The 22,463-nt window shown below is 60.6% G+C and overlaps 2 protein-coding genes across 2 annotated transcripts; both read right to left on the bottom strand.

The window, feature by feature from the left end:
* Positions 1-1,504: 1,504 nt before the first annotated feature.
* BESB_029760 (uncharacterized protein) lies at positions 1,505-14,673 on the bottom strand (the record flags this gene model as incomplete). Its single annotated transcript, XM_029361644.1, has 3 exons — positions 1,505-4,453; positions 4,841-12,609; positions 13,068-14,673. The coding sequence occupies 3 exons, from the start codon at positions 14,671-14,673 to the stop codon at positions 1,505-1,507; spliced, it is 12,324 nt and encodes a 4,107-aa protein (XP_029215111.1).
* Positions 14,674-18,397: 3,724 nt separating this feature from the next.
* Positions 18,398-21,511, bottom strand: BESB_029750 (phosphoglycerate mutase family protein; the record flags this gene model as incomplete). Its single annotated transcript, XM_029361643.1, has 2 exons — positions 18,398-19,422; positions 20,065-21,511. 2 exons carry the CDS (start codon positions 21,509-21,511, stop codon positions 18,398-18,400), a joined length of 2,472 nt encoding a protein of 823 aa, XP_029215110.1.
* Between the last annotated feature and the right edge of the window lie 952 nt (positions 21,512-22,463).

The raw sequence follows: 22,463 nt of genomic DNA, 5'->3' as shown, positions 1-22,463 counted from the left end.
ATGCCAGCAGCGGAAAACGCGCTGACCCGCTGACGTGTCTTCTCTACAGCGACAGCGCTACAAAGTCGCCGTCGGCAGGAAACGGAGAACGAACCCGAGACAGCGGACGCGGCCCCGAGTCGCGCGTGCAGCACGCCGCGTCATCGAGGAGACCGGAGAGAACATGGAAAGACGGCGATAGGCAGGGAAGAATGCAGATGCAGAAGTGGGTCGAGGAAAGGGGATGACTGGGGAGCAGAGCAAGTTGTCGAGCGCGCCCGCGCCGCGTGAAGCTCGAGGGCGGTGGCAGGCTGAACGACGGGTTTGCCTCACCGCATGCGTGCGGTCTACTCTCACCGTTTCTTCCCTTTTTTCGCGTTCTCTCTCCTGCGTGCCTTTCGTGTGTCCGTCGGGGTTCCCCTCCGGGGCTGCAGTCGCGGCAGCGCCGTGGATGTGCGAGCAGATGAAAGAGGGATTCGTGTGTTTTTCAGGATGTGTGCCTCTGTACGCGTGCGCAGTTGCATTCGTGTATTATGCGAGTTTACTTTGTGCACATTCGTGCTGGAGACCGCATCTCGGGGGTTGTCTTCCGTGTGTCTGGGGGTTCAGATGCGGTCTGTGGCTGGATTGTCCTCTCTCTTTTCAGCTGGATGAGGGAGGGGCAAGTTTTATTTGTGTCGAGCCCTTTCTTCTGTGAAGCCGTTGTTCGAAACCGCGTCCTGCGCTCTCTCATTCAGTGCGGGAAGCGGCTCTGCTCGCGCCGGCACAGCCGGCCACGTTCTTGTCTGCGCTGTCGCGGGGTCTCTTGCATTTTGGAGGTGCAACGTCCTAACCGTGAAGCGTCAGTTTATCAGCTTATCCGATACAAAACAACCGTTTTTCGTGTCTCCTGTTGTCTCTACTTCCAAGTTATCGCCCCATTTCTCAACCGGCTGCCAGCGGCACCAATCCCCGGCGCGCGCTTCGCCTGCGGCGTGCCGCGCGACTCCGCAGGACTCAGCCCCTCACTCCCCCCCGCGAACGAAAAGAACGCTAGCAGACTTTTTGGGCGTAGATAGAGACACGCGAGCGACGAGAGCAGCAGGAAATCCAGAGCGCCTTCCAGATGCGCATTTAGCTTCACAGAGCTGAACCCTTTCCTGCCGCAGCGGAACAGCGGACCAGCGAAGCGTTGGCCAGCGCCTTTCTCCCTCGCCGAGCACAGCGGACGAATGGTGTGCGCCAGAGATAGCTGCCTTGAAATTCGAAAGATAGTGGCGACTGTATAGCGTGGAAGATCGTGCGGAAAAGACACACTAGAGCTAACCGCGTGCGGCGAGAAGAGACCTGGCACTTGAACTGCCCTGTTCGCACTCGACCTTCCTATCTCCTTTGCACAGTTCCCGCTTCCTCTGTTTCCTCCGTCTGTGCTCCGTCCCCTGCTGAGTGTGTCAAAGTTTTCCGCGACCCCCTGCTTTCCTTCTGCGGCCACCCTCAATTTTCAGCTCTGTGTGTCCAGTCTGTCGTCGTCAAGTGCTGGCCAAATTCAGCGGGGCATCGCCAAGCCTGGAGCCGCTCCACGGCCCTCCCCCTCTTCTCTTTTTTCCTCTTTGCGGTGTGAACTCCTGGAGGCTCCAAAGGGGGAGAGGAATCTAGAGACCCTCCTGGACTTGTCGTCTGTGTCGTGCGTCCATGTCTGCGCTGCTTCTCCTTTCGGCGTGGCTCCGACGTTGGCGCGCCGCCCGAGGACGAATCGCTTCGCGCCCTTCTGCGGAGTGGTCGTCTTCGCGTCTGCGGCCGAGTCCTCTACGCCTGCGCCCTCGAGCGCCCTAGTCCCTCTCCCTGCCGCAGTCTCCGCGCTCCCGCCGGCGCGCGTCGAGACAAGCCTCGTGAGAACGCCCGCGACCGACGCAGGGTGGCCGACTGTAGGCGCTTCGAGACCTTCTCCAGAGGCGAAAGAGAAGCGGCGGAAAAGGCCGTGCGAATGAGTCGAGAGAGAAGGAGAAGCTTTTTGAGTGCACTTCGCGGCCCCTGGATGCTGCGAAGCGAGGGCGAGGGCGGTCCGGCTGCCGCTCACGCGCCGGGCGCCCTGCAGCGAGAGCCGAGGCGTGACAGGCGGAGGAAGGGCGCGGGCTGCGGGGTGCGCGAGGATGTGGCGCCTCTCGCCGTCGGAAACTGCCTCCGCCGTGCGGCATGACTCACCCTCCGCCTCCCTCGCCGTTGGCTCCACGCGGGCCTTCCAGACGCCGCCCCCTCCACCGCAGGCTCCAGCGTCTTCTTCAGGCTGCGGCGCGGTCCTCCCTTCGGCGTTCTCGGGTGGTGCGAAGAGCTTCCCCCTGCGCGTGGCCGTCCCTCTCAGGAGGCGCGACGGAGGGGACGCCGCGCGCGCAGATAGGGAGAGCGGCTGGCCCCAGAGAGGCCCCTGCTCAGCAGCGGCGTGGGGTGCCTCTTGAGGAGCTTGGATTGCCGCGGAAGAGTTTCGCCGTTGGCTGCGCCGGCGGCACTTGGCGCTCAAGCGGCGAACCGCCGCGCCGAGACTCCTGCCTCTCAGGGCCTTGCCTGCCTTAGAAGAAGAGACTGCACTCTCACGAGAAGAAGCGGACTGCGCCGCAGTCGCTCCAGCAGCGCCTTGAAGCGAAGTCGCTGCGCCCAGCCCGTCGCATTTCGGAGTGCGGGCATCTGCCGACCCACGCGTCACTTCGCCTCCGCCTGCCGCTGGCGGATCTGCGGCGGGCTGCTCCTCCTTCCTCAGGTCGCTTCGTCCAGTTTTCTTTTCGCCTTCGAAGACGTGCCCTTGGTGTCGCGCGGTGGACTCCACAGAGGTCGCAGACGCTGCGTGCTTGACGTGGTGACTCTCCTGTGAGAAGCCCCGCTCGGTGCGAGGCGTTCCATCAGACGGGCTGCATACAGGCGCGGCCTCAGCACAGGCATCTTTGGCGACGCGCCCCACGTCCGTAGACGACAGGGCCGACGCCAACACAGCCGCGCCGGAGGCGAGAAGCGGCCGAGCGCGGTCGGACAGGCTCGCGCCTGGCGCGTCGGGCGGGGACGGCGGCTCGACAGGAGAGTCTGCGCAAGGCTGCTTCCTGTGCTCTGACCGCGACCAGGGCGAGGGCGCTTGTTGAAGCGTGTAGGGACAAGGAACACGGGAGGAGGAGCCGGAGGACGCGCGCGGAGGCTTGGAAGAACAGCGTTGGTGATGCCGCCACCCCGGCTCCGGATCGGCGTGGGACGCGTGCGAAGGGACTGATGCCCGAAGTGGCGGCTGTGGAAGGGAGGACGCGCGTCGTTTGGCCTCTGCGAGGCTTCGGGCATCTTGCTTGTCGTGCGAGTTGCCAATGCTCGCTTTCTCCTCCTCTGCGCTGCCCGACTCCGTTTCTGGGACTTGTCTGGTGGGCGTCTCGCGGGCCGTGTTCACCCCAGCGAGACCTGCAGGCGAGCAGCGGGAAGGCGAAGCTCCAGCCGCCGTCCGCCGCGGGTTCAACAACGAGAGCGAGCGTGAATGAGAGAACGAAATGCGAGGCGACAGCGGCGAAGCTATCCAGGCTCTGTTTTCTTGACAGGCTGACCCGCTGAGCGCGAGGGCGGCCGCAAGGTGGGGAGGCGGAAACAGCTGTGGATTGAGGCTGGGGGCTGTAACGGCTGCGCGAACGCGAGGCCCGAATGAGGCAGACGCCGCGCCAGAAGCGCAGACCTCCGGAAAACGAGGTGAGGAAACCTCTTGGAGATGATTTTCTCCCTGGTACACGACGCAGCTTTTTTGACCAGCTTGGGCGCTCTGGCATCCTCGAGAGACAGGCACGGCTCCCGCGGCCGCGCTTCCGTACGCCCTCGCTTTGGGAGATTGGGCTGGCAGCGCCTCGCGCTTGCCTGCCTGCTGCTCGCTTCTGCCGGCATTTTGGGATGCCGCGTTCGTGGCGTCTGCTCTCTCGTCTGAGTCATGCGGCCCTGCGCACCCTCTGTCTGGCGCAGGCCCCTCGCTTCGCGGCCGGACAGCATCCCCCACGGAGCCTGGTGAACCGAGGGCAGCGCCGGAAGGCCACGGGCAAGAACGCGGAGGCTGGGCTCTGGCCACCGCAGTGGCCGCCGTCGGGCCCCCAAAGGCAGCGAGCGACCCGTAGGAATGCGGGCCTTGCACATCCGTGAGGAAGTCTCGAATGGCGGGCGCAGAAAGCGCCTGCGGGAGCCCAGTGCGGGCGTCCGCCTGGCACTCCAGTTGGCGATGGAGATGCGACGACGAAAGTGTCACGAGGAGGGCCGTCGTTCTTGTTGCGTTTCGCCAAGGCACCTCTGTCTCCTGCTGTGCCTCCCCCGCCGACAGGAGCTCCTTTTCCGCGGCTGCCCGAGCTTTTGCAGTGCCTGCGACTTCCGACATTTTGTCTCCCTCTGGGGAGTTTTCACTTGGATGCACCGGTCTCTTTCGCGCGTCGTCGCTCGCGGGAAAGCTTTCCAAGCAAGCAGCAAGCGTTGTGTTTTTCGCTCCTTCCTTGGCGTGCTGCACGAAGACACGCGCGGATGAGCGTTTTGACTCAGAAAGAAGGGGAAGCAAAGGCGACGGCTGCTGGTTCGTTAACTGTCGCTAGTGGAGTGCGTTATGTTTCAGCCGGACAACCAGAAGAACGAGTAGCGCGGAGTGCCGTAATGCTGAGCTCCATCAGATGTTTTCTACCTCACCCTACGGCCCTGCCAGGGTGTCCTATACCGCAGTCACCGTCTCTCGCTCGCACTACACGCTGGCATGCTGTCCATTACCGTCAGGCCGTGGATAAAAGCCTGGACGACACATTCAAATAGAAACATGCTTTGGATACGCCCTATCGGCGTTCTTGTACTTGAGATGGCTGTTGTGCACCGGTTCAGTCTTTCGCATCCTCCGGCTTACCGTGTCTTTGGCCGGCTGTCGTTGGCGCAGCTCCCGGCAGGGGGCGGGGTCAGCCGCGGCGCTGCTTACACTCGCCTTGTGCGTAAGAGACTCCTCTTCGCCCTTGAGCGCCCCTTGGGGACCGGACGTAGGCGTCTGAAGACGAGGCGGGCGCGCCAGGGCCTGAGGCGGGGCCCCCGCACTCGGTGAAAGGCGCGACAGTGCGAAGAGCGGCGTCAAGCCCTCCGTCAGCGCCGCGCTTAGTTCTACGGTCGCGGAGACGGAAGACGTCTCGGAGCCGTTTGGAGTGCTCTCCAAGACTCCAGAAGACGCCGACGGGCTCGATGGAGAGGCGCATAGAATGACCTCATGCGGCACTCCAGCAGCAGGGCCTCGGAGCTTTTCGGCGGTTCCCTGCCCTCCACAAGGTGGGGAAAAGGCCGCCGCCAGAGACGCCGAGGGCGGCGGAGAGCGGGAGGGCACGCAGGTTGCTGGCTTGAGAGCGCTTGACGGAGGTGAAGGATGCGCGGAGGCCTCCGCATTCAGGCTTCCTACTCTTATGCATGCCTTGGCGGCCGTAAACCTCTCGTCATTGGCGCCTGAAGGACTGGAGACTGGGTCTCGCATTTGTGCTGTGCTGTATGCTGTGCTGCCAGAACGAGGAACGGCACTCGACCCGCGTGGCTGCCCGGCCATGGATAAGGGGTCAGTTTCCGACGCTTCGACGTCTTCCGTAGTCGGGTGTCTGCCAGCGTCTTCATCGTGGGCCTGATGAGCCTCCCCCCCGCGCGGAAATCCTAGGCTACATTCACGGCGCTGTTCCCCCTGGCCGTCGCGCGTAAGCGGCGGTGAGGGAGAGCAGGGGAACTCAAGTGCAGAAGATTCAGGGAAGCGCTCTTCGGAGCCCTTCTCTTGTCGCACGTGTCTCAAGCCACTGTCTTCTTCCCGGCCTTCTTCTCGGCTTTCGCCTTGCCACAGCAGCCGCGTCCTGCCCTCTGCCAGATGTCCTCTCCCCCGGCAGCGGCCGCCACCAGGTGTTACTAGTCCTTCGGCTTGCTTTTCTTTGCCCTCCTCTCGTTCTAGTTGGCTGTCTGAGCTGCCGCGGTCCTCTGTCGTGTCTCCGCTCTGCTTGTATCCGCGCCTTCCCAGGTCGTCTGACGCGTTTTGCGGCCCGAGGCTACGATACCACCAGGCAAAGGGGCTCTCGACTTCGGCCTCATCCCTTTCCTCGCGTCTTTCCCCCTGAACACTGCATGCAAGTTTGGATTCTTTTTTCTTTTTCAAGGACTTTGGCGCTGGCGGCTCCGGCTGCCGTGCCTCAGGCTGGGGTTGCAGCTCTAGCGACGGCACCCGCTGTCCACTGTCTCCTCCGCCGCTCCCGCACCCCCCGGGGTTCTCTTCTCCTCGGCACAGAACGTTCGCTCGTCCGGCTTCGACGCCCTGCGTCTCTGCCGCCTCCTCTGGCGTCCTCGCCTCGGCGGGGAGCCTCGCGTAGAGGGGCGGCCAAGGGAGGCTTGTGGCCGCAGCAGGAGGCGTGCGGGCAGAGCCTTTCCAGTCCTCGCTGCGAGGAGAAACGCACACAGAATCACCCACGCTTGGCGCAACGGCAAAGGTGTCAGAACTCGAGAGTCCGGGGGAAGGCGAGACGCGACGATGCCCGAGGACGAGAGGGGCGACTCCGTCCACAGGTTGGCTCGCATCCGTTTCCCGGTGAGCTGAAAAGCCGGTTGAAGGGAGGGCCTCTTCGTCTTCCGACGCAGACAGAGAATCACCAAGTGAAAAAATATCCTGGCTCTCGCCGCCATCTGAAAAAGTCTCTTCTTCGTGTTGGAGGCAGGGCGCAAGCATACCGAGACCGTTGTGCGCCAAAACGTGGTTTCTTTCCTGGACTGCTGTGCGCTCTTCCGCCTCTCTCGATGCGGCTTTTTCGCCAACTGCTGCCTCCATATCCGCTTCCTTGCTTCGGGGTCTCGCCGTGACAGCGTTCTCTTTGGTCTCCGAGGGCTGCCCCCGGAGCATGCAGTCGCGCGGCTCTGTCTGCGTCTCTTCTGTTCCCCGTCCCTCGCCATGCACGAAGCACAATCCTCCCGCACAGCTCGAGCTGTCCTGCGCTTCTTCCGCTGTTCCCTCGCAGCGTACTGAGTGGGCCGCGCGAGGCTCTCGAGGCGCCTCGCCATCTTCACGCCTAGGCGGCATGGAGCGAGGACGTAACGGGAGACGACCTGAAGGCGGAAGACCGCCTGCGGGCTGCGGGTCTGGCCCCATAACAGGCCAGACAGCGCACGGCGGCGCAGGCAACGGTTGCTGACGCTCTCTTCCCGCTGACCTGCTGCGCGTCTCGCCTTCTACGCTGTCTTCTTCCCTGGTGGCGCGCTCAAGCCAATCCTGTTCGTCTCGACGGCGCGTGCGGGACTCCGGAAGGGCGGCTGAGGGAGCGACGGGGCGCGCAGGCACGCCTGCCGCCATATGGCGAGCACAGGGCGGCAGGTGCGGGGGGGAGCTCGCGCGGACGCTGCAGCCCTCGCGCGAAGGGCTGCCACGGGCGGCTACAGCCGCAGCCGAGCACGGCTCGGCTGCGACGGCGGAATGGGTCCGTGCGGTTGGAGATGGCGGGGGGGGCGACACCGAAGACAGAAGGACGCCGCTGCTGCACTCCTCCAGGCTGCGTTCGGCTTGTGCGGGCGCGGTCGGAGGCTCGGGGCGCGCCAGGAGGCTACCAGAGAACGCCACAGTCCCTCCTGTTTCCATTGCTGTGGCGCAGCTCTGTGCCCTCAGGGGCGAGGGATGTCGCGGAGGAGTGCCGTCGAGCCCGTAGAAGCAGACGTGTGCGACTGCTTTTTCCATCTGGATTTCGGTTCCCGCTCCAACCTCCTCTCCAGGCTGGGCCGCCTGTGGCGCGCATCCGCAGGTCGAAGTCGCGGGACTTAAACGGCCCTCCTCACTTGCAGGCGCGCTGTCGTGCCCAGCTGCGCCGGTCGCCAACTCTGTCACTCCCGCTGCGGCTGCGCCGCCTGCCGCGAGCGTAACGTTTGTGTGGTTGCTGAGGACTTTTGTTCTCTTTCCCGGCCGCGAGTTCAAGTCTGCAGGCCTTCGCTGGAGAAGGGGGGCCTCATTTTCTTCCGCTTGCGAAGGCGACGAGGCGGCAGAGTGTTCTTCGTCTGGTCCTCCCTCGATTAGAGCCCTCGGAGACGGCGCCGCAGGAGCGGCATCGGGATGTGTGCTCTCGGGGTGCCTCCCCGCCTCGAGTGTCTCCCGATCCGTCGCGTTTGCAAACTCTGCGGGCTCTCTCTCAGGAGAGTCCCGTCGCAGAACCATGGCCGTCGCCTCCATCCCCTGTTCGTTGGCGGCCGCCGGGGCTTTGACGCCAACCACAGGAGGAGGCGGCAAGGAGGGACTCCCGCCTGAAGCTTGAGTGTTCAGGTCTCCTGCGTCTGCGTGCTTTTCATAGCCCTCTGGGCTAGAGAGAGTCGCTGCGGTATCGTGCCTCGATGTCTGCTGGGGCGCGGAACCTCTCGCTTGCTCGACTGATCCACAGCACTTCAGAAACGCCTTGATCTGCTCCCGCAGGTTCCTCAGCCTCTCGTTTCGTGCTCTGAACCCAGATCCGTCTCGGTTTTGTGCTCTCCCTCTATCTGTCAACCTCCCGTCCACAAGGGGGTATCTCGGGAACGGAGAAGGCGAAAGTATGGGTTCGGTTCCTTGCCGTCTCGCCGCAGGGTCTTCACATTCGTCGCGCACGCCTAGGCATACGAAGGGCTTCCTCTCGTCGGTTCCTAGATGTCCCTCCGCTTGCTCTTTCGGCTCACCGGCGCCTGGAAAATGCTGGAACTCGGCGCGGCTATCGCGCTCAAGCAGACGAAGAGCCAGGGTGTGCCCGTCGCCCTCTAGGGCCAGGAGAAACACCTCCACGGAGTCTAAGAGGTCCTCGGCCTCTCTGTGGAGTTCACGAGGCGACGTATCCCTCTTTCTGTGGAGGAAGGAAGCCCGAGAGCTTCTGATGCCTTGCACACGAGTAAGCGAAACAGATATCCGGCCGCCTTTCCCCCCATGGAACAGGCGATTTTGTGGAGAAGCCCGGCCGCTGGCAGCCTCGTGGCCAGGGCCGCTTTCCCCTTGCTTCCCTTCCAGCACGGACTGGTCAGTCTCCGTTTCCGTCATCCTTTCTTCGTGTGCTGGGGCTCTTTGCTGCTCCGCGTCGTTCAGGGCTTCCTCACGGGGCCGTGAATCGCGGGGCGAAAAGCCGCAATCAGCAGTCCCGCCGTGCTCCCGGAGTGGCCTTGTTGCCTCTGCACGCTGGCTCGAGGAGCCCAAGCCTCGCCCTGGCTCAGACCTGTCTGCGCGCTCTCCACCTTGAGTCTCGCCGTCGCCGCACAGCTCTCGCCCCGCGTGCGTTTCGTGCGCATGCGCCGCTTCCTTTCCGCCTCGCACCAGCTGGCCAGCGAGGGGAGGAGATGCATCGTCCTCTTCTGGCCAACTCGACGCCAGGCTGCTTCTCCGGCTGCTCATATCTCCGGTGGCGCGGTGACTGCAGGTTCCGCGGGACGTGGGGCAGTCCTCTTCCGAGGGACGCGAACTGGCTGCCGACTCGCACGGCCATATCCGTCTCTCCGCGGCTCCCGTTCCTCGGCTAGACGGCGCCAAGGCGCCGTCTTCAGACTGCGCAGAAGGCGCAGAGGAAGGCAGATAAGGCGACGCAGGAGAGGACAACGTGAGAAGCGCGAGAGGCGCTTCGTAGGTCGTCAAGGCCTCCATGCCTCTGCGGGGTAGTTTCTGAGCAAGTACATCGCGTGAAAGCTGCTGCGCATGCCTGCCTGCCGGCGCACCAGAGCGCACAGTCCTGCCTGTCGAGCCCGGCATCCCTTGCGCTTCGCTGTTGCCGCCCTCGCGACTCGCTGCGTTCTCTCGGGGTTCGCCTCGAGGCCCCGTTCGCAGGCCTGGAGTCCCCTGTCGCCCAGATGCTCCCCCCTCGACTGTCGTATCCCTCCTTGCCTCCCCCGCTACCGGCCCTCGAGCACCCTGGCAGCCCGCTGCCTTTCCCTCCGCCGGCATGTCTTTCGAGGGCGCCTCGGCCTGTTCGTCGCCTTCGAGCCGCTCCCTCATCCGCTTTTCCCTAGCGAGCGCTGACCCAGAGAGCCTCTCTTTTGCGAGACAATCCAGGTCGCGTCTGCGGCCTCCAGTGTCCCCTGATAGGACCTCGCAGGCAGCGGACTCCTCATCGCTCGAGGCCTGAGAGCAGGCGGAGTCGCCCATCGTCGCGACGACGCTGGAGACAGACCGTGCCTCAGACCCAGACTCGAGCCTGTGTGGCGCCTGGCGAGCGAGGGGCGCTGAGCAGGCAGGCGGCGATAGAGAGAGAGGAGACACAGAAAGCTCGACTTCCATCACAACTGAAGCACGACTGAAGGTTGACTCCACCAAAGAATCCCTCAAAAGCGCTGCTTCGCTCGCCTCTTCGTGAACTGAAGCGAGGGTGGGGTTGGCCAACAGGTCGATCCCGCCGTTTCTTTTAGAAGGCAAGCCTTCTTTAGTTTCATGGAGAGCGCCTCGACCGTTGGCTGCCTCCTCCTGAAGTCGCCGAGGCGCGTCATCGGGGCTCGGTGGGCCCCTGTCCCCGTCTGTCGGGCCAGGGGGGCCTTGAGTCCCTTGCGTGACTCCTGCCGACGCTGCCTCAGCAGTCCCAGCGCACGCGCTCGGAAGCTGGCTGCTATGAGTGATGCTGGAAGGCTCCGCCTTGAGAGTATTTGCCTTGTATTCCCTACAGGCCCGCGCGCGGGTCTGGCGCGCCCCGCTGCCTCGAGCGCGGCTTGCCTCTTCGTCGCCTTTTCGGGGCGAATGACTGTCTCTCCGCTGGCCCGCATCGGGAGCCGCGCCCCCGTATGTTCCCGTTTGCATGTCGTTGCGCGGCTGGGAGGCCAACGGTGCCGAGGGCACCACGTGCGTCTTCTGTTTCCTGGCGTGCGCGGCTTCCGCGTGCATGGCTGCTGCCCCACGGCAGGCGTTACGACTTTGATCTCTCGGTCTGACGGAGCGCCCGGCGCCGCCAGCGGTCGGGCTCGGCGCGCTGTTCTTCTTGCATGCACAGGCCTCCTTCATCCGCTTGGAACTGACAGCATCGGCGCCGCCGGCGTCCTCCACGCTGGCTCCAGATGCCTCACTGTGGCCCTGCCGCCCCAGCCGCCCGTCAGGTCCACCCGGGAGCAGCGGGGGCGCTCCTGGAGGGGGAGGAGTGGAGGGACTGGCTCGGGATAGCAGTAGAGAGACTTTTTCATTCACCTTAGGCGATAGGGATTTTCGCGCCGTTTTTTTCTGCCGCCCTCGCGTCTCTGTCTCCCGAGGCAGGCCGGCGTGGGCCGATAGGGAGCGCGACCCGTCTACGGTGGAGAAGGAAGCGAGAGACAGAACCCATTCTGGCTGATCTTCATCTTGCACGCCAGAGGGGAGAGGATAACCTCCCTTGCTGGTCAAAGGCTGTGCGTGGTCCATCCGTCCTGAGGGCCTCAGGCGCGAAAACGGCACAGCATATGAAATGGACGCTGCTTTTCCGTTGCTGCCGTCTGCTCTACTCCCGGCTGCAGCAGCCTCGTCGTCCGACTCCACCGGGGAGGAAAACGATCCTCCGTTCTTCGTTTTTCGCGAAGCGTCTTCGAGCGCAACTCGGGCTGGTTCTTCACGTCCCAAGAAGCGCGTGAACGCGGACGGGCGCTGGATGATGCATGCAGCATCCCGCCTGTTTCGTGATTCAACTGGGCCTGGAGAGTCCGCGCTTCCTGATTCGGCAGCATCTGAAGAAGGGTTGTGGCTGTCCTCCACAGGCGGTTCTCTCTTTACGCTCCTGCCCCTTACGTCAGCCTGAAGAGGCTCTGCATAACGGGGTTCGCCCATCAGGCGGTGTCTACGAACAGCAGACTCCTCGCCGCCATTCTCCTGTTTCCTCACCCCCCGTGTTTCCCGCGACAGCTGGTGGCGTTTTCCTGACGCCTGCTGTCTCCTTTCCGCTTGCACCTGCGTGGCCAGGACTGTGTCGTTAGGGTCTTCGTCTTCTGCTGGGCATGCACACGGAAAGCGAGGAAGCCTCTGGAGACGTGAGTCTTCCTCGTGAGTCTCTTCCCGACGCGCGCCGGCTCGACTCAGGGCTGGACAAGCGGGGGGCGTCGAAGCGTTGGAGGAGAGAGATGTGTTGGATGCACACTCGCTCAGGTCCTGCGCGGGGTTCAACACAGCTGAAGGCCAGCATGCTGTTATGGATCCCACTGCCTCCCCCCTCCCGCTCCACAAACTCGATTCTTCTGAGTCGGTCGCGTCGCCTCGATCCTGCCGCTGCGGGCGACGCACTCGGTCCTCACACGCACCTACAGACTTGGTTTCCCTCGCCTCGCGGATCCCTCTCCGCTGGCTTTCTTGTCGGGTACACGGCTGCAGACCCCGCCCTCCGCGGCGAGACAAAAGAAACGCCTCGTCTTCTAAAACGCGGTCTCCTACATTGAGCCCCTCCACTTCAGCGTGCATCTGCAGGAGATTCGCCCCTTGTTGGCGAGGCTTTCTCATCTGCGCGTCTTGCGCATTCCGGAAGCCCACGAGCTCGTCGTCCTGTTTGCGCCTCTCAAGCTTTCTCACGTGTTCGGCAGAGGCTCGTTTTTCATCTTCGGCATCTTCGCGAGCAGCACGGTTTTCAGAGGAGCCCGTAACTGGTTCGTACTCTTCTGAGGCCCGGTCTGCAGTCTCTGGGTCTTCCGTGGGCGGCTCCAAGGCACGTCCGCTAGCCCACCGGGCCGCCAGCGGAGGCTCGAGCTCTGGCAGACGGTGGCGCGCTGTACAAGGTCACGATCGGTTTTCTGCGCCTCTGAGCGGTAGCGGCGGAAATGACTGTTGGCTCTTTCTAGCGCTTGAAAAAGCCCCCGCTGTATATCTCTCAGGCTGCCTCCGCAGATGTCGGCTCCAGCGCTTGGGGCGCTAGCCCCTGAACCGGCGTGCCGTAGCGAAGAGCGAGGCAAGAGCGTCGTGACGGCACACTCATTCGGTTCTTTTTGTTGCTCCGCACACTTTACCTCCTCGTCTTCTGGATCCGTGTCATCCGACGCTCTCCTTAGTCGAGCGCCGTCAAGCACTATGTTGCCCTGCGCTTCACGCGCCCGCGGCGTAGCAGACAGCGAACTCATCTGAGTACTTCCGTGGCTTGTCCCATCCAGCCGGCTCCACGACCTCTCGAGGGCCTGATCTGCTGCAGCAGATAAAGCAATGAAGTACTCACTTTCTTGTTCTTTCTCGACTTGCCGTCTGCCTGCCGCTTCATTATGTCGCCGCCGCTGTCGTGGACAAGCCCACAACGCCTCTGCGCGGTTCCGCCTGTCTGATTTCCTGCCTCGTCCCTCGTCATCCTTGAGCGCTTTTTTGGGACTGTCTGTCTTCTGCGAACCAGCTGTGCCTGTCTCTGCGCTAAGTTTTCGGAGGTGCGCGTGCAGATTCGCGAGAACGTCGCGGGTCTCGCTCCTGTCTGACGTCCTTCGCGTCTCTGTCGCGTGCTTCCAGGAGGGCGCCTCACGAGGCAGAAGGGATAGAGGCGGAGAGGAGGCCTCAGGCCCGTCCTGTTTAGGGAGCGACTTCACGAGGGCGGGCGCGTGGAGGGCTCGCTCTATGTCAGGTGAGGAGTCACGGGGCACGGTCCCCTCCCCGTTCTGGGGCCTCTTCCGCGACGAAAAAGAGAGCGAGGCAGCAGAGAACGACGACGACTCGCGCCTTGTCAAGGCACCCTCTCCGTCCTCAGCGTGCGTCTCCCGACCCGACGGCCTGCGGGCTAGATTTATTGGGCCCTGGCCGTCTGCGTCTGTTTCGTCGCGCCGGTCGTTCGGTGCGCCCGAGGGGTCTCTGGCTCTCGCGCCCTCTGGATGGTAGTGCGCAAAGCACTTGTGCGCGTTGTCTGCATCAGCGCCCGCCCTGCTCTCGCAAGCGTTCCAAGCCCCTGTATCCTTCCTCCTCCTCTTTAACAGCGGCTGTGCGCTTTCCTGCTTCCTCTGAGACAGTCCCCCCACTTGCACGTCGGGCACTCTGTCGAACGTGTTGATCGTTTCGCCTGCGCGATCTGCGAGTGGTGCGGCTCCGTCCCGCGTTCCTGAGTGCTTCCCCGGAGATGCCGCGCAAGAGGGCGAGGCCGTCAGTATTAACGGTGGGGCGAGCGAGGACGCAGGGTCGCCAGGAGCCCGGCTGGAAGGGTCTATAGAAGAGAGAGATAAGGTAGATGTTGGACAGAAGATAGGCGAGGAGCGGGACGCAGAAGAACAACCCGAAGGAGGGGACGAATTCGCTGCAGCCCGGCTCGAGGCTGCGAGAGTCAGGGTCCTCTGGTGATTCTTCTCCTTCTCCTGAAGCTGCAGGCGCAGGCGCGCCCGCATCTCCGCCAGGACAACAGCGTTTAAGGACGAGAACGGAAAGTGCGGAGGCGCACAGCCAGAATCAGGGAAGAAACGAGAGGCTCCCCCAGGCGCCTCCATCGTGGAACTGCCTCTGGAAGGCGCGGGCCAGCGTGGTCTTGCCAAGCCCTTGCCCTCAGTCCATGCGGGGCTTTTACGGGCATTCAAAGAGCCGAGGGATTCCGCTGGGAGTGAGCCTTGGAGTAGAGGTTCTCCGGAAGAAAGGAAAGGGAACATGTTAAGGCGCAAGGCACGCAAAGACGGCTGCGCGGTGGCGGGCGACTCTTCACTCGAAGCGCCACTGGATGGAGCCAGAAGAGCCGCACCCCCCGTACAGCCACTCCGCGCGTGTGCACCCAGACGGAAACGAGTCTCCTGAGTCGCCGCCTGCGGCGGAGCGGCAGGGGCCCGTGAGGCAGGACTGGGCGTAAAAGCGGTCGAGCCCTGCATGCTGAGAGAGACTGGGGAAGGGAAGGCCAGGCTGCCCACAGCAAAAGGCAGCAGAGTTGGGGAGAAAAGTGACAAGCGATGAGAAAGAAGGGCGGAAGGCTTCGTGGTCGACGGGGAGCTATGTGCAACTGGTGGCTCCAGATCGAAGATGGACGTCAGCGGCGCCGACAAACGCGCAAATCTGAAGATACTACATGTGCGTCTCCATGAAAACCACGTCCCGACGCGAGAAGACCGTGTCAAAAACTACGGCGAACAGCTTCTCAGGCTGGCTACACATACACCTGAGGCGAAAGGGGCCCCGTCGCTGCCCCTCTATTCATCTCTCGTACTACCTGCTCGGGCTACCCGCGGCGGCAACAACGTCGTCCTCGTATCTCCACGGGAGCAAGATGCTGCAGGGGAGCAAGATACCTGTCTGCTTCAGGACACCGCGCGGATTAGAGAGAATTGGTGTCTCGTGTGGTCATCGGATAGTTTGTACTTTTACAAAATCAATTTCGTAAAGCTGAAGGTTCGATACTACTTTCCGGGCGTGCCTCATATTTTCCAGGTGGCAGTAGAATTCAGGCACGGCCTTGCTGCACAGAGTCTAGTCTGCGCTGCGCGGCCACACTGCACGTTCTCGCAAGCGAAGGTGCGTTGTTTAATGACAGCTCAGCTGCTCGAGCATGGGGCGCGGAACAAGGATGGTTCCCTCAGCACAGCAACAAGCTTATAAACAGAGGAACCGGTTAACGCGGTGTAGCATCTCCTATGCTCATCAGCATCACAGATACGCCAAAATATGGCCAGTTGCCCCGGAGCCAGACGAAACAGACTTGCTTGCTTCTACTCGTACGGTTTCATCTGTTCGGAGATAGGCTCAGTGTACGATGCCTTGTGTGAGAACGAGGCAAACAGCTCCGGTATCACGTTTCACTCTGTAGCAGTCCTGGCTCGCCATCCTCAACAGAAAACGATGTCTCACAAAAGCCACCATCGCTATATTTCTCTCACAGTCATCTCTACTTGCTCGATCCGTCCTGAGATGCTCACTGGCAGACGCTGCGATGAATGACCCCTCATGTTGGCTGACACCGTAGGGATAATTAGGCTTGCGCGTCTACGCAGAAGAATTAGCGACAGCGTTCGCACGTTTGTTCCCGTTAGCGATACAGGCAAGCAGTGTGTGCTGCAAATCATAACAAGTGCGATGGCGTCTTCTTCGCTCGGGGAGAGGAATGCGGTTTTAGTGCTGACGAGGATCCAGCAGTGGAACCGCCATGAATTGCCTGTCTTCTTTGTTAACTATGCACGAGTAGGTACTGCTCCACTGGCAACATCAGAAAATACTGTAAAAATAAAGCCACATGTGTGTTTCTTTCAACGCTGAAGAGATCTACCCAAATGCATGAGGCACCTGTGCGCAGGCGAGCGGGCCAGTAGCCGAGGGGCGGCGACGCTATCGAAACGTCGGACCCTTGAACAACACACACAGTATTTTTTGGCTCCCACCTGATTCCGTTACGGGAAATACGGCAGCTCGAAAATATCCGTCTGATGCATCCAGAGATTTGTGAAGAAACGTTAAGGAGTACCTCACCTGGATATGCCCTATAGCAACAAAGAGCCTGGTCGATTGATTTCCGGGAGCCGGGGAAGAGAAGTGGGAAGGGGGGGGGGGGCAGGAGAGGAAGAGGGAGAGAAGGGTCTGGATTGCAAATTCGGAACTTGCAGAGACCGTGAGCCGCATTCAGGCTTAGCAGCGCGGCTCTCAAGGCTTGTAGCCTGAGGGAAACTGGCATAGTTGTCGAGGATGCTTGAGGCTCGGTAGCGTATTCGCAGCAACGCTGCAGTTCTTTTTGAGGTGTGCCTAGCCAGCTCTTTCGAGGTGGTCTACGGAGGCCGGAGTCCCGGCTGGGTTGGCTGACTGCAAGAATCGTTATTTTTTATTACGAGAACCAAGATACTCTTTCCTGCACTATTTTTGCACGCGTCCCAGGCTAAAGTGCTGACGTCACACGTTCGCACAAGGCGCCCGGTATCTCGCTCGTGAAGCGGCCCTCCCCTCGCCGTGCGGAGGCGTGTATGCAGAGAACAATTACCGCAGCTGGTGCGATAGTTTTTTCCGGAGCTGGTGCATGTACCACGCGCCTGCAAACGCGGACGCCGACAGGAGTGCTGGCAACATCAAAAGCTGGCGCCATAGTAGGTTTGTTCTTGGACAAAGTGCATTTACACTCTGCGTAGATGCGTTTACCGTCCTCTAGCGAGGGCAAGGAGCCCACCGGGTTGTAATTGCGTATGGGTCGCATAAATGTAGGCCGGAAAACGTATACCTCCTCTCTGACGGAATCTGCTCTCTTTTTTCTCGTGGAGCATTACAGATACAGCTGAGGTCGTCCGGAAGGGGAGCTGGGGGAAAGAGAAAAACGAAACTGGAAGACAAATGATGGGGTAGAAGAGTGATGTATGGACATGAAAAGTGTATACAAATCGCTGTCAGTTTCTGCTCATCTAAAGAATCTGGAATGACATTCAACGGGAATATAGCTAATCCTGAAACAAGTGACACGCTCTGGAATACTCAGTCCAGCTTAACCACGGAGGGCCACTGGTAGCTTTATACTGAACATGAAACTGTTTGGCGTTGCATGCAGCACTCATAGCATTCCTACCATATATCACCCGATCAATCCCTCAGTTCGTCGTCACTCTTCATAGCAAGCGAGAAAGAGGCCAACGTGTCCGTATCTACCAACACAGACACAATCCCCTGCAAAGGCGCAAAGAGCTATAAGATAGGCTTGGCACGAGCACGCCAGGACGATGCGCGAGCCCCCTACAGAAAATACAAAAGGACCGTTCACCTGAGGAATCCGCACAGAGAGAAACAAATGAGTACTCAGAATCATTGCAATCGCCTCCCACGCGAGAAAATCGGAGATTTAACCGATGGTTTCACGACCGGCCCAAATAGCTGTATATGGATTTGGACATGAAAGCATGCACAAAAGCCACCCTGCACGTAAGGTTTGGGGTTGTGCCAGCCGCTTGTCAACGCGAACTGCTCTCGAACGTCGAGATGAGTTTGGCTGGGAAAAGAAAGAGCATCGCAATCCCTACCTCAAGGGAGGGACCGTGTGCAGGTGATCCGCGCGGACCCTTCACCCTGATGCACACTGCTTGCCAGTCTACTGCGACGGCACAAACAGAAATCAACTGGAGTCTCTGCACGATGATATTGTGACGGACGTCACGCTGTTGATGACATCTGTATTCGTGTGATGACTTGCACCAGTGCACCAGATAGCATTTGCACTATAGTCCTCCCGACGCTGCAGTCGTCTGTTCTGGACTCGCAAGGCGAACTGAATCACGTTCGGAACCGCTTGTGACAGCAATTCCCCTCTTTACATACATTCAGGTCCAGTCCCTCCCCAGCCTCACGAACAACTCTCCTGCGCTCTGTGCTCCCCTCGCTCTCCATTAAGCGACTAGGGCTGCCTGGTAAGGCTCCTGACCACATGCACTCGACGCCTATGCACTCCGTCCCTTTCACGACAGGAAGGGGTGTTGCCATTCGTTTGAGCTCGGCGATTGCGAAGCACCTGGAGCATATCGAATAACGAGCTCGGTGAACGTGGAGCGGTGGCGATCGCGAATATGCCCTCAAGGGCTAACGTAGAAAGGGCCGCATGTTATCCCCTACTCGACAAGAACTGTTATGTGCCTGAACATCCTACTCAACGAGTTCAGTGACTGTTTTGTCCTGACAGTTGAGGACAAAAGGAACAATCGAGGCGTTCCCCATTTTAGGGCTCGACGTGAGGATGCGAAACGTGACGGAGTGGCCGACCATGACCACTACCTTGGCCTCCTTGACGCTGCACAGAGCCTTTAGGCCCAGCTGACTTCGAATCAAAACGTGTTGTTTGTTCTCAAGAGGAACCTTCCGGAAGCGCCATGAGGCCTGAAGGCGCCTTCTCCACGCCTCTTCTCTCTGACAGTCAGCGACTTCCGTATAGCTTGATTTTAGTGCCTCGACGACCTTCTGTCGTACACTTTTCGGCTCCCCCTCAAGACGAGTCTTATCACTTTCGCCTTCGAAACGGCCTGCTCTGATCTCTCCCGTTTTCTTTCTGTCTGTCAAAGACACCGAGAGTGGATCAGCTGCGCCCTCTCCGTCTTCGACATGCTCCAGCACGCTTGATTTCTGCGTAGGGTCGTCCGTGCCCTCATACCACGGCTGATTTACGATATGTTGTGCTGCCGCAGCCTCATCGTCAGTGAACTGGAGCCACCACTTGTTTCCTGGGTACATCAGCGACCAGTCAAGCGCCTCGTCGACGTCGCAGGACTGTGGAATTTGCCCCTCGGCCCGCAGGGTCTCTAGGTGAATGCGAAGCGCCTCTGGATCTCTCCCCGTATCGCCGGTGGTGTCTGTCCGCTCCCGCAAAAGAGGGAATAGCAGGAATTTGTGAGCACTCTGCAGGGGGTGCTCAACGGCTCCCACTGCTCCCGAGAGGGTCTCTCCCGATGAGAGAGAGATCTTTCGTTCGTTGTCCTCAGAGCGAGGAGGACAGGAAAAAATGTTAAGCGCCGTCTGCACGGTTCGCATGAGGGGAGAGACGACGAAAAGATCCACCTTCAATGAAGGAAGCGCGCGACAGGTATCCCGATAAAAATCTGAGGCCTTCTGACACTGCTGCAGCCCTCGAGATGTCAGGCAAACGTCTGGCATGTTCGGATCGTATGTCAACATGTCTGAAAAGGGACCCAAGAACAGGATACGAGAAAAAAGCGGTTGACACAAACATGCGTATGCAAGACTCGATTCCGTCTTCTGCGCAACGTATAGGAACCGCCACGCGGTCTTCGACTTCACACGGCGAAATGCAATGGAATACTGGAGTAGATGCACCTTGCACTCTTGAACGGAGCGGCTAAAATTCCTCTCCACTCCTCTTTCATATGAGCACCGATCCACGCCGCTGGAAAAGGGCATTTGCCATATGAAAATTTCTTGAACTATTTGAGTGAGAGCAAGCTAAAAGCACCAGCAGCGAGCTGAGAAGACACACGTGACTTTCGATTTTCCAGTGGGTGTCGGCCCGTGGATGAAGCAACGAAGAGGATGCAGAGACGCTTCGCCGGTCCAGCTATTCATGCGGTTTTTCTTTGCTTTTGCAACTTGGTGGCAAATCTTCCCTGATTGCCAACGGATCGGGATGCGGAGGGATAGAGAAAGCCTGCGCATCCATACTTTTCTGACATCTCATGGCGCGAAGGAGGTCCCGCTCGGATCTATGGTGGAACTGAAGTAAGGCATACCAAGCTTTTCGAGCGGTCTAGAGGGACTCACCTCTACATACAACACCAGAAGCACCTTTTTGTCCCCGTTCTTACCTCTCACTCGAAACGCGCTGAAGGATTCTCTTCTCCACTGATTGAACGCCGACTCCGCGTGCCGCACGAGCAGAAGAAGTTTTTTCTTCCCTTTCCTCACGTCTTGCTCATTCTTGTCAAGCCATGTACCAATCAATTCTGCCATCTGAGACGGGCTGCGTTCGCGGCGCGACCGGGGCCACCTCGCTCTCAGTTGACTCCACAGCGATCTACCCCGCCGAAGCAAGCCAAAACCGGAGAGCCGTCTCAGGGTTCCGACTGCCGACGAAACGACGCCGCGAACGGAGTTGCTGACAGCACGGAGGGCCCTAGGGAGCCTTGGCCTTCGGGAATCAGCTTCACTCGTTTGGGAGGGCCGCCGTCTCCCTGCCGTCTCTTCGGCTGGCATGCCCTTCCCTCCCTGGCCAGTCTGCATCGCAGACAACTCGACAGCCTCGCGGGCAAGCGCGTCGCTGCTGCGCTCGAGGCCGTCCAGGGCGTCGCTGCGCACGCCATCCTGGCAGGAATCCTCAAGAAGGCTGGCAGCCCCCCCCCCGCGGTGCGGCGACAACGCCAAGAGTTCCTGAGTTCCACCCGGCTGGGCCAAACCCGCAGAGCGCTTTTCCTCCGGCGGGGACGCAAACGCCCGAACCGAAAGGAATGACGGCAGGAGGGCGGGAGCGGCCGCGGCCGCAGTGACAGTCAGCAGACCAGAGTGCACCGGCGGCGCCTGGGCTGCGGCAGCCAGGACAGGCGCCAACCCGGGGCTCGAGACGAAAGGCTGCGCGGCGCCTCGCGGAAGCGCCTTGTGCCTGACGGGTACCCTGAAGTCGCGCGGGCCGTGCGGAAGAGCGTGGGCGTTGGCCGCAGAGACGAAAGCAACCACCCGCGAGCACCGGGGCCCCACGCATCCGGAGCGAACGAGCGAAAGCATTTCTGTGCCTGCGGGAGAAGAGGTGGACGCATCCGCAGCAAAGGAACCACCCGGCGAAAGAGGAGACACCGATCCAGCGCTCAGAGAAGAAAACGCGTCCGACACGCGCGTTTCGAAGCTCCCGTCTCCTGCGCGGAAGTCGGGGGCCCCGCTGTCCCCTGGCGGCGGGGGTTCTTCGGAAGAGGCGCCGAAGATGTACGGCGAAAGAGTGATTCCCGAGTGAACAGACTGAATCCCATCGGCAGTCTGAACGAGAGCTGGCGGAGGCAAAGGCGGCTGGGTGTGTGGCAGCGGCACGCCAAGGCTGTTCGGACCCTCCTGGCTAAACTGAGCAAACTCCGCAGGCGACACACGACACGCTGCAAATGATGTACGGTCACAGGAGAAGAGAGCGAACAGGAGGAAGAAGGACAGCTGAGCCGGAAACAAACGTTGAAAAGCCCGCTTTCGTGTGGAGACTCGTCCCAAATGCTGCAGCGTGCTGGGAGAAGCAGTTCGTAGCTGGGGGGTTCGGACGGGGCAGGAGCGCCTCATGGTGAAAGTATCCAAATATACGAGAAAAACAGGACTCCGTGGAAGGAATGAAAACCCTTTCAACATCGAAGAAGATCGACGGAGCCGACGGAGGCGGCGCCGAAGGAAGGGCCCGCCTTCCGCTGTGCGCGGGCAATCGGCCGGCCGGCGAGAACTGTGTGAGAGGTCAACACCGCATGGTGATTCCCCCAGAGATCTTTCTTCCTCCCTCCTTCCGTTTTTTACAAAACTACATGTTATGTTTTCCTGCGTCCTTCGCAGTCCTCAGGGAACATTTGCGGCGAGGATGAAGGTCCTCTGAGGTCGCCAGACAACACCGCTAGCAGGGGAGGTAATCGTTTCATGGGTACGAATGGAACAGATCGAAATCTCGAGGTAGCGCGCACCAAAGTCGCTCCTTTGGCAAACGCGGATAGTAAAAGTTCGCCAGCATTCACATCAAGCTTAAAAGAGTCTTTGTGACCTCTTGCTCGCATGAACTCTCCAACTCCTAGTCCGCAAGACACACGCGACTGCGAAAGGGGCTCTACTGACGGTAGCGCTGTCAAGCACAAGGAAAACTCCCAAGGGAGAAGCAATAGCACAGAAATGTCAGCTGTCGTGGCCTGCTATAGATATGGCATCCGACAATTCGTTTGCGTGCATCGGCTACTTCGTGTCTAAACCCGCGTTGTCTCCTATCGTGTCTCAATGACGCTCTACGCCGTTTACGTCCGCCGCCGTCGCGCATGAGGCGGCCTGTCCCTTGCGCAGCAGGCCGACGAGAGTGAACCCCATTCCTCGACGTCCGTTTCCCTTTTACTTTTCCAGCAGACCAGCGTGTAGCGGTTCGAATAGCCCTTAAAAGTGTGAGGATAATTCTGCCTAGAACCGCAGACGGCACGATGCGTGGCGTGTCGCAGCAGGACTGCAAGACACATGCCGGTTCATCGGAGCTGGAACAAACTGCCTC

Source organism: Besnoitia besnoiti, chromosome XIII, assembly GCF_002563875.1.
Source record: "Besnoitia besnoiti strain Bb-Ger1 chromosome XIII, whole genome shotgun sequence".
In the NCBI taxonomy this organism is placed as follows: Eukaryota; Apicomplexa; class Conoidasida; order Eucoccidiorida; family Sarcocystidae; genus Besnoitia; species Besnoitia besnoiti.
The sequence above is the reverse complement of the archived record's forward strand: the minus strand, read 5'-3'. Positions and strand labels throughout refer to the sequence as shown.